The sequence below is a fragment of the Megalops cyprinoides genome, chromosome 2 (genome assembly GCF_013368585.1).
Source record: "Megalops cyprinoides isolate fMegCyp1 chromosome 2, fMegCyp1.pri, whole genome shotgun sequence".
Lineage (NCBI taxonomy): Eukaryota > Metazoa > Chordata > Actinopteri > Elopiformes > Megalopidae > Megalops > Megalops cyprinoides.
In genome coordinates, this window is record NC_050584.1 from 44,508,497 (window position 1) to 44,520,128 (window position 11,632).

An 11,632-nucleotide genomic window follows, 5' to 3' on the forward strand; every position below is an offset into this window, starting at 1 on the left:
GACGAGAACTACAGCCGCCCCATTCCACCCACTGAGGTACACCGCCCTCTGTGTTCTCCTCAGTTCCTTCCATCTCTGAGTTCTGAGGAGGCAAGGAAAAAAGGGCTAACCTCATTCATTCAGAAAGATAATTAATGTGATTAGGTAACAAAGATAGAATACAACCATACTCCAGGCCTCTAAGGACAACATCTGTGCACTTGTGCTAGGTCCAGTCCTGCAGGATGTTGCTCACATATTGTAGGGTACAGGACAGCTACTTTTGATTTACACGTCCAAGTGATGATGATTCTCTTAATAAAGCCCCTGTGCATCTAATGTACTGTCCCAGCTTGTGGAGTTCTTCTTTGCTGTACTGTAGACAGCCTTGCTTGGTTCCATATGTACGGGTCAGTTCTGTTCACTGCTATATGACAGTGGTGGTGGAACATATGGAAGATGGGTATGGAAAGCTCATTGGGATTGTGAGGACTGTGAGCAAGTCTCCAATCGGATGGTGTAACTCCACATGGTTTACTCTGGTCTCAGGCTTTGGCATATAAAGGCCAACATGACTGTCACCTGCTACCTTAATGTCATATAGCCCTTGTTTCAGTCATGTTGGTTGTTGAACATTTCAGTCCAGTTGAGACACGTAAAAGGCACTTTTTTCCGTATTTTTTTTTTTTTAATGGAAAACTTGCTGCTATTTTTGAATGAAGCCGCTTAGCACATACCCCACTGCACCACCTCCCTCCGCCCGCCCTGTCGTGTGCTGGAAAATGTGAATGAGCGTGGAGCTGTGGATATGATGTCATGTTAGAACCACAGTGAGCCAAACCCCATCCCCCACCCAGGCTGCAGCTCTCCGCTTGTGGGATTCCACGATTGGCTCTCTCAGATCCCACAGACCCGCTTCATGCAGCAGCCATGCGCAAAGCATGCTCACATGTGCACACACACATGCACACACACACACATACACACGCACACATACACATGCACACACATGACTCGTGATCATGTGTGCTGCTGCCACCACTGAGGAGCCTGCACAGAGCAGAATGAAATATCTGCTGTCTCAGGAGATCACCCTGCTGCTGCTGTTGATGATGATGTCCCTGCACCCATTTGGAGTAGGGCATCACATATAAGTGTTAAAAACATGGATGTAATGCAGTTCTGGTCTAGATTAACAGAAGGGGTGGGATACTTAATGTATTTAGAAGGACACATTCAGTATTGTATTACATTATTAACACCTCAGCAAAGCACATGTACTGTTTATTGCAGAATGTTATTTTATTTGCTCATTTGCCTTAAAATGAGCCATTCAGTTTAAATATTTTGTGAGCTATTAACCAGGCCAAATCTTTGCTGGAGGTTCACTACCTTGCTCTGGAGTTACAGGTATGCTCATGTCTCACCTGAGGGAAACGTCCATATCTAAACAACACAATATTCTGCCATGTGGATCTTCTCAGTTTCAAAGGGGCGATCATCAGTTTTACTGTAGAAGAATGGCATTCTGATTTGACCATATTTAGGTGTAATTAATTTGTAGTTTTCACTCTCAGGATTTTTGTCCTGCTCCTACAAGGATTTGAGCAGCACTGTTTCCTTCCTCAGTCGTAGGCTCAGGCTTTCAAGAATCCCTCATTTCTTCACATGCCTCTCTCTCTCTCTCTCTCTCTCTCTCTCTCTCTCTCTCTCTCTCACACACACACACACACACACACACACACACACACACACACACACACACACACACACACGCATGAATGGATCATCCCATTGAAAGAGTTAAGCAGCCTATTGATCATTTCATCCTCCCAGCTCACACTCTATGCACCCGCTGCACCCCCCCCCCCCCCCCCATCCAGCCCGTTCATATCTACGCCTCCATTTACCACAGCCGACCAATCAGAGCCCTTCTCTCTATCCAGCCTCTGTTGCTGAGAGCTGCTGATTGGATAAGGGGCATCCCGCGTGTGAGTAGTTCAAGGGGAGATACCTACTGGGGAGGGGAAGAGAGAGAGAAAGAGAGATTGAACTGAAGAGAACCTTCTCTCTCAGTTTCTCTCTGTTTACAAGAGAATAAACAGCGCACGGAAAGAGAGGGGCTAAGATCACAAGTCAGCCATGCATTCTCGTGCGGGCCACCCCGCTGGACGCACAGCCTTACCCTGCTCCCTCCGCACACACTTGCTTCTTTTCAGTCCCTGGCTGCTGGGGCACCTAGTCTTCGGTTAGGTGGATCTTCACTCTCCCGTGCGCCTTGTGCTGTGCACGCTGTCAGGTTACAGTGGAACTCCGGAGCTCAGGTGATCTGGACAGGTTCACAGAGCCTCCCGCAGCGCTACACATTTCCCGCTTTGCACACATGCGTCTCTCCACGCTGAAATGCCAGAAGTCAACTACTTGTTTTCTGTGTCGTGGATGTTCATTCAGGTAAGAAGGTGCGCTGCATTCCACACGCTTAATGCAGCTCATTGACGGGGTGCAGGGACGTTCCCCCTTGAGGGGAAATTTGTTTTTCCTGTATAGAAGTGATAAAATGATCTCTTATTGCAAACTGTTTGGTTGTTCCAAAGTTTGTACTGCTGCATGGCTGTTAGCCCAGCTGCAGACATAATCTGTAAAATCTGTGTTAAATGTGTAAAATGCTTTTTTATCAGTAGTTAAATTGGTTGTGTTCAGGTTTAAGCAATGGAAGCTGGATTAACGTGTATATTCAGTGCTGCTTTTACTTTTGGAGAGGTTTTGATAATGGCCCTGTGCTTGTTTTCAAGTGAGTGTGTGCACGTGTGTGTGTGGGTTTCCATGCAGTTTCATTTGAGTTTTATTTTGTGCCCATGTGTATGATTACATAACACACTGCACAGATGAAAGACAGTTCCCCTAGAGTATGCATTACTATATACGAGAGCATGCGTTACTCCCAGTTGCCTGTAGCTACTCTGACTGAGGGTATGAAGATATGGAGTGAATGAATAGCAGTGTACTGGATGCGCTGTTACAAGCTGCTTTACTCTGTTCATTGGTATGATGCTCTGTCTCATTTTCATATTACACTCACAGTACACATAAAAGAGTGAGAAAGTTTTACTCATAAACTGCTTCTACATACTTTAATGTTGTATTCTGTAATGATGCTTCAGGTTCCATCTTAACCACTTTTTCATGCTTATTTCTTTGATAGAAACATTGTTTTCAGATGGATTGTTAAATAGATTGTGTGAGAAAATTAGAGATGGGTATATGTTAATTTATATTTATGTACATGCAAACACCATTACATGACATTAAAAAAATTCTAAGCCAAGGTTCCTAACTGGCTGCGACAGGAGAGAGCAGCCCTAGAACAGATCGGGTCCCCCTCAGTCACTCACTGGCCCATTACCTGACTGAGTGGCTGCCATAGTTATGATATTTTACCACTAGGGGGCAGCAGCAGAGTCATCCTAACCCCCTTGTGAAGTGTCTGTTCACGTCTTGTCTCAGAGCTGTAACTCTCCAATGTAAGCATGTTAGTACAATAGTTGCATCTACTGCATCTTTATATTGGCAGGAGTGACTTGAATTTGAGTTTGCATCGATGACAGTTCCAAGTTCTAGCTTTTTTGCTCAATTTCCCCATGGCAGAGTTTAGTTTGGAAGAGGACAAGAATGTACTTAAATATCAACTGAACATAAATTCTCTTATAAGTCTAGCTATACTCACTGCCTTTTAGGAAGCTGATAAATATAGTTACCAGTGACTTGAGTTCTGTGACTGAATCATGTGGAGATAGTAATTGTTATGCCTTTACCATCTGCTGTAGTGCTAAACTTGATTTGAGGGCCTGCCCAGCTGTACAGTAATAACCAGATTTTTCCCTTTAAATGCTGTATGTGTGGGTATGGAGACCTAACATATGTGTGGTTTATGTCTTGTGTTTAATCCCCAGTTTAAAAGGATGCTGAATCGAGAACTCACTCAGCTGTCGGAAACCAGTCGGTCAGGGAACCAGGTGTCAGAGTTCATCGCCAGCACATTTTTAGGTGGGTGACAATGCCAGCCTAATGTAAGGGGCACACTGAAATAGCCATCGTTCTATATAGCTAAACTTTAAATGATGATAACCCATAAAATGATTCATGCTCAAATGTCTTTAAACATTTCTGAAAATACCGAAACGTAGGTTTGCATTAACTGTATTGTATGAATATGAGTGATTTTGAATGATGTGTATTCGACACCTTGTTTGTGCCGTGAGGGTGCTTTCTTTTTGTGTGACCACATTTGTGGTAAGTGTGAATATGTGTGGGCGTGTGTCTGAGAACATGTTGTTCATGTGTAATTTTGCATGTATTTGTCAAAAAGTATGTGTGCCTACAACTACAAGCATCAGTCTTATAAGATTAAGGTATAATGATATGGGTATAGGTATAAAGGCATGGTTGTGTGTGTGTGTGTGTTTGTGTCTGTGTGTATGTTTGAGGTAGGTCTTTCTGCAAGTGTGTGAGCAGTGGAAAGTGCTTGTGCTTAGGAGTGGAAAGTGGGGGACAGGAGCATGGTCTTTAAGGAAGAGGCAAAATTCCTCGACACATTGTCTGTTGTTGCCATGGGGATGGTAATATTATTAGACTGCTTATTGCGTAAGTACGCAGTGTTAACTAATATTGTAATGTAATGGAGCTTCATCAAAATGTGTACAAATGGAGAGAAGATGAATCTGCTAATATTTGTCTATTTAAGGTTCATTTTGTTTTGTGATTTGTTCTGATTGACAATGAGTGCCTTGGCATTATGTGACAGGAAGAGGGAAGAATTATGAGATAGATGAGATCATTCTGCCTAAAACCATTGTGTTCTCTATCTCAAAAAATGACACTATCTCAGTACCTCTCTTCTCTATTCTGTTCTCTTTTGCAGTGGACATTTTGTGTCCTCTGAAAGGGTTCAATAACCATGAGATGAATTTAGTTGCCAAGCTGTATGTACTCTTCGTGTTTGAGTTTTTAAGAACTTTTGTCGCTAAAGAATAGAACACATTATGCAACAGAATGGTTTTTTTTTTAAAATAATTTAATGAAATTAGTTTTGTGTCTTTTACAACACCTGTAAAGGTACTCTGTGTGTGTGATTATATTACAGAAAAGCAGCATGATGTGGAGATCATGTCCCCGCCTCCCAAGGAGAAGGACAAGAAGAAGCGTCCCATGTCCCAGATCAGTGGGGTGAAGAAACTGACCCACAGCCCTAGCCTGGCCCCCACCAGCATTCCACGCTTTGGGGTCAACACAGACCAGGAGGGTCCTCTGGCCAAGGTAAGTTTGGTCACTTTCTACCGCCAGTGTCCCAGAGCTCCAGCTCGGTCTCTACTGTGATCCAGATATGTTAATATAGCAGTGACAAACTAGCTACCCATAGAGAGCAATTTCCAGTTAGTAAGTTTCTAGTTTGTAAGGTTCTTTTTCTGACTGGAATTGAACTTGAATTTTCTAGGAGTTTGAAGATATCAATCGATGGGGCCTAGACATTTTCAAGATATCAGAATATTCTGGGAACCGCCCATTGACGGTAGTAATGTACTCCATTTTTCAGGTAAGAATTGTATTAGTGACAATACCTTTTTGTATTTGATCAAGACCCTGTGGTTCATGTTCTCATTTTAGCTTTGCTTTGAGCTGTCTGATGAATATCATTGTCAATTACACACCTCATGTACACAGCACAAAAAATCCATATGGTCTATTTCTGTCAAAGTCAATAATGTGCATAAGAAATTAGCAGATCACATAAGAGCTTCTCATGTATTGTGACTTGCTCAGATATACACTGTTCAAGCAAACCACACTGTTTTTACTTTCCTCAAACTGTGGCTTTGTGTGTTTAAAACCTAAAATAAATATGCATTTCAGTACACTATTTAATCTGTGATGTGGAATAATTTTGAAGATGGTGGTGATTGGATGGGTAGGGCATTGGTAATGTTAGTGGTAGCTGTGTAGGAATGTTGAGAATGTTGGTAGTGTTTGTCATAGTAGTGATGGGATGGTGGGGGTGTTTGTAGTGGTAATGGTGGGGTCTGTATGTTGAGGGGTTTGGTGAGAATGGTAGTGATGGTTGTGATGTTAATAATAAGGATGGTGACAGTAAGAACAATGTTCTGGTGTTGACCCATACATACTTCGCTCCTCCTCAGGAGAGAGACCTGCTGAAATCTTTCAAGATCCCTGCGGACACTTTCATCACATTCATGATGACGTTGGAGGACCATTACCATGCCGACGTGGCCTACCACAACAACATCCACGCGGCTGATGTGGTCCAATCCACCCATGTCCTCCTCTCCACCCCTGCACTAGAAGTGAGTCTGGACAGCAGGCTAAATGGACAGAGGGAAGGGTCATAGTGGAAAAAAATAAGAACATGTTTACTTTTGTTTCATTCCATGGATAAATCGTTCTTTTTTTCAACAGGCTGTCTTCACTGACCTTGAAATCCTGGCAGCTCTGTTTGCCAGTGCCATACATGATGTTGACCACCCAGGGGTCTCAAACCAGTTCCTCATCAATACAAGTGAGTCTCTCTCCACTTGCCCGCTTGCTGGCTACAGATTCATCCCAAAAATCGACATAGTTTAAACCATCTTGTTCACATATGTGACATTGCTCTAGTTAGTCCCTGCAAATTCAGCTGCACTTGGGGCTGGGGTTAAGGTTAGTACCATTATGCTCATTGGAAAAGATCAACTGTTTGGACAGATCTGCTTGTCTGCAACCAGACATTCTCTAGGTCATCCCTAGATAGTAACATGAAATGTGCATAAATCTTTCATATTTTCCTGCATGGGGAAGCGTGATTCCAATAGTCATTTTAAAAAGTCATTAAAACACTGCTCTAGAAAATATACCCATTAGGATTTTCTGAGTTTCTGTCTTGCGTTTGAGTTCCTAATGGTGCCCTCCTTTTTTCGGCTGTTAGACTCTGAGCTGGCGCTGATGTACAACGATGCGTCTGTCCTGGAGAATCACCACCTGGCTGTGGGCTTCAAGCTACTGCAGGAGGAGAACTGTGACATTTTCCAGAACCTTAGCAAGAAGCAAAGGCAGTCACTGCGCAAGATGGTCATTGACATGGTGAGAGAGCCAGTGGAGAATGGAAGGGGTCCTCAAGTTAGGTAGTCCTGGAATTATCAGGGGTTAGGCTTTAGACCAATGACAGTTAGTCTAGAACTGTTGATGCACGTTTTCTAGATCAAATGGTTTTTCTAATTGAAGGCATGTCTTAAAAAAATGCAATTTCACAGATGAGAGTTTAGAGAAAATGTAGGTCTTGTTTGTGAAAGACTAAGAGGCCAGATAACCCTCACGTAATCAATACTGCAACATTCAAAGTCGACCGTCAAATCTTGTGTTTTTGTTTTGACAGTTACAAGAATACAAACAATGTCTGTGCTTCTCTGCAGGTGCTGGCCACTGACATGTCTAAACACATGAACCTACTGGCAGACCTGAAGACCATGGTGGAGACCAAGAAGGTGACCAGTCTAGGAGTGCTTCTGCTGGACAACTACTCAGACCGCATCCAGGTCAGAGCACATCCCGGGTAGCGCATTGACAAAGATAGTGTCTCTTGTGAATTAAGAACATTATTTTCAGGGTAATGTGATCACTGTCATTATGGTGGGTCATGTCAGTGCTTGCACTGTATGCACACTTGGGTCTTTCATCCGGTTTCCAGGTTCTCCAGAACATGGTGCACTGTGCTGATCTCAGCAACCCAACAAAACCGCTGGAGCTATACCGACAGTGGACTGACCGCATCATGGTGGAGTTCTTTACCCAGGGAGACCGTGAGAGGGACAAGGGCATGGAGATCAGTCCCATGTGTGACAAACACAATGCCTCCATCGAGAAATCCCAGGTCAGTACAATTAAGAGCAGCAGGCTAGTGGTGCAATGTACAGAAGGTACTGTTGGCAGTGTGTCCTCTGTACGTCACCCGAGGAATTCTGTTGGGTTGAAACGGATGGAATAGCCTGGCATTGGGAGCATAGCATTGGGGAAAAAGACTGTAGGATATAATTTGTGCCTAGACATGTAATGTTTCTTTTCCTCCACCACAAGGTTGGATTCATTGACTACATCGTCCACCCACTGTGGGAGACCTGGGCAGATCTGGTTCACCCGGATGCCCAGGAAATCCTGGACACGCTGGAGGACAACCGGGAATGGTACCAGAGCATGATCCCCCACAGCCCCTCCCCAACCCCTGAGGACCGGGACAAGGAGGGCAGCGCGGGGGGCATTGGAGGGGGTGGGGGGAGCAGCGCTTCGGGAGGAGACAAGTTCCAGTTTGAGCTGACCTTGGAGGAGGAGGGAGAATCAGACACTGAGAGCCCTCCTGAGGAGGAGCAGCTGGGGGCCGCAGTGGGGGAGTCCTCCAGAACATCCGCAGAAAGCAAAACCCGGCCCACATCCCCCCACCCAGGACACGCCCTGAGCCTGGCGGCCATGGCGGTGAGGAGCCCCCGCCACAGGACGTTGTCCTCTGAGGTAGACAGTACCCCAGAGGGGGAGGATGCGGACAGAGAATTTGACCAAGAAGGGAATAGCGTGTCATTTTTACGGCTCAGCACGTAACGGAGGGCTCCAGCACTTTTTTGTCCGATTTCTGAGTTTATGTTTCTCCACTTCCTCCCAGCGTGTGATGGGCTGAGCGGTAGCACAGAGCAGCACAGTGGCAGAGGGCAGAGAGTGAGGGTGTGCTTCCAGCAAGTCTGTAACTGTTACTCAGACAACTGTCGCCTTACACTGGAGATGCCTCTGAAGATAGCCCACAGTTGTTGTTTTTTTTTTTCAATCTTGTGGAACAAGAATTAATACTTCAGTTGTTCTATTTTCGCCAGATGCGCCTTTTCACCCCTCCTTACATGTTGTTTTTCAGTAAGTGTCTTAGACACAGACTGCTGTATTTGGCTGTGAGATTGCGCAGTTTCTGAATGTAACTGCAGGCAAATCAGCCATACTAAGGTCTACTGACAGAGCAAGGAATTCTACTCAAAAGGTCTTCCTTTGAATGACTCTATATGATGTTTGCAGAAGAAAAGAAGAGGATGAAATATTTTAACATTACAGGGTCCTGGGATTTTTGTACCAAAACAGTTAATTGAAAAAAAAAATTGACTTAAAAACATTAATTGATATGTTCATTATTTTTTTGTTTCTTTGTTTAGTCTCTTAAAATATTTTAGAGCGTGATCAGTAAACTGTGGCTACAGTTTCACCAAATATGTACCTGATTAGAAAACCATGACATTTAACCTCAGGGTATGAAGAAAATAATGTTTTAATGTAGCAAGGACATCTTGGGTACCCCCATAGCTAGACCGTCTCTTTTGGGTGTTGGGTCTGTCAGACCACTTTTTACAAGGCTCTGTGAGTTTGCCTAAAGAATGGTCTTGAAAATGTGCTTGAGACTGATCATTTCTGTGTGTCTGGCGCCCCCTACTGTACCATTTTTTTAACTTCACCCATAGTTTGGGAACTAAAGCAATTAAAAGTGGAAATGAACATGATTTGGGTGCCAGTATTTAATGTTCTTTGAATGGGACTGTATAGCTGAAATATTATGACATTCATAATATTTCCCCAAAAATCTGTGGTCTGCTGTGGTCCGTGTTGAGGGGTACCCAAAACAAGTAACTTTAAATTTACAAACACCACTTACACTCATTTTGTATTACTTTTATGTGACACTGTCTCATTTTGTTGTCAGATTTTTAATTTGATTTGATTTTGTTTTCATTGTACTCTAATGATTCTTGTCCACACATGTTTGTGTGTTCTTGACCTTTGTCAGCATGTTATCAGGCTGCCTCCACTATAGCACTTTACAAACTTTGTCACAAAAACCATACAGCTTCAAAGGGCTTGAGCCAAACCATGTTCACATACAGGGCAACTGACTGAGGGATGCTGTTGTGACCAGAGTAACCTGCTGTGTTACTTAATAATGATTAAGTCTGTTTTGTACAGAATAATTGGGTACATAGGACTACAGGGCAACCTCTGTGTCAGACCTTTTTTTTTTCCTTTATGATATTGATTGGTGTCCTGCTCTTCACAGGGACATAGCCAATGACAATGGAGGTGCCAAGCAAGCATGACACAAAGTGTACTGTAATTTCCATTTGCCACAGGCTAATTTCCATTGATGGTTGCATTCTTGTTAGCGTATCCCTATTTACTCCCTTCGATTTCACCAATACATGCACACACAAACACGCATGCACACACACGCACACATGCACACATACACACATACACACCAAGTGCAGGAGACTCTACATTAAACTTAATCACTGTGAACTAAAGATTACTTATCAATAATGAAATCAACCGTGATACAGGGGTGTTAGGGCAAATAATAAAGATCAATGAAGATGTACAGACATTACCTTATGGCGACTAGGATTGACATGAAATTAGAGGCTTAATCAAAAGCACTTTATGGAGTGTAATTTGGTGTATTAACATCCTCAGATACAGCTATTAGCACTACATTTTTAGTTTTATATTCAGTATGCATCATCTTTAGTGTTGTTGTCATTGAAGCTGCTGTGTTGTTTCCATTTCCATCATAGATAGAACAGGACCACAACAGTATAAATAGGATTTAAGCGTCTGTAAGTAAGCATTACATTATGAATGTTTTGTACATTTTTACAGTCAAAACTATAAAGGGGAAATGATTTTTTCCTAAAATGTAGGAAAATGTAAGTACACTGGTATACTTGTACGACAGTAGTCCGTCCAGTCAGCTGTTCTGTAATGAATATTCAAACATCTGAAATTTCAGAGCCTTAAATTTCAATGAAGAGAAACTTGACCCTATAAAGGGTACCAACTACAGGATCCACAGTGCCATACAATGTGTAAGTGCAGACAGCCAGGGCTCCAGCCAAGAGTTGGCTTGTCTCTCATTCACTCAGCTTTGGGACAGTGCCATACCATTATGTACCATTCATTTCATTTTTAGATGATTTTTTTCTTCTTTTACATTGTGTTAAGTTTGCTATTTATTCTTTGTGCGTATCTGTCAGCAATGAAGTACTGTACAAAGACTTTAATTTTCATGTCTTGGAGCCTAAGAATTCAAATGTACCTTCCAAGAAAAGCGGAACATATTTTAACCACTCCAACATGTTTCTTTGATTTGTTCTATTTTGTTTACCATTGAAAAAGCCAAAAGACTCCACAATTCAGGTTGTACTAGAGAAAAAATACTAATAAATAATATAGGAATCTGTCCTATGTGATGTTTAGTTTTGGTGTTGCTGCGTCTCTGTTCTGGTCTGACTTTTACTGCAGTCTTGACAATCCAAACAACATTTGCTACTGATTTGTAGTTCCCGTTTTATCTGACAATTGTGTACTTGTCTTCTCTGTCATTAAAGGAATGAAGGGTCATGCTCTTTGAATTCTGGATGTTTTTTAAGGCACAATGGCAAGTGTTTAGACAGTGTGTATTTGGTTTGTGATTTGTTTTAAATGTTTAATATGATCCTCAATTTCAGTCAGAAAAAATAACAAAACTTCCATTTTTTTGTGTATTCTGGTCACTCATTTGTATTTTTTAGAAATTTCACATCTACCACTG

At 42.6% G+C, this 11,632-nt stretch overlaps 1 protein-coding gene across 4 annotated transcripts in view; it reads left to right on the forward strand.

Moving 5' to 3' along the window:
• Positions 1-11,432, forward strand: part of LOC118772890 (cAMP-specific 3',5'-cyclic phosphodiesterase 4D-like) — a 105,595-nt gene extending 94,163 nt beyond the window's left edge. For all 4 annotated transcript variants that reach the window (XM_036521543.1, XM_036521544.1, XM_036521545.1 and 1 more), the window contains 9 exons: positions 3,930-4,023; positions 5,120-5,292; positions 5,471-5,569; positions 6,171-6,335; positions 6,448-6,547; positions 6,953-7,107; positions 7,437-7,559; positions 7,712-7,894; positions 8,098-11,432. In XM_036521543.1, coding sequence (XP_036377436.1) covers positions 3,930-4,023; positions 5,120-5,292; positions 5,471-5,569; positions 6,171-6,335; positions 6,448-6,547; positions 6,953-7,107; positions 7,437-7,559; positions 7,712-7,894; positions 8,098-8,613 — 1,608 coding nt within the window. In that variant the 3' untranslated portion in view covers positions 8,614-11,432. The remainder of the gene's footprint in view (positions 1-3,929; positions 4,024-5,119; positions 5,293-5,470; positions 5,570-6,170; positions 6,336-6,447; positions 6,548-6,952; positions 7,108-7,436; positions 7,560-7,711; positions 7,895-8,097) is intronic.
• Positions 11,433-11,632: the final 200 nt, after the last annotated feature.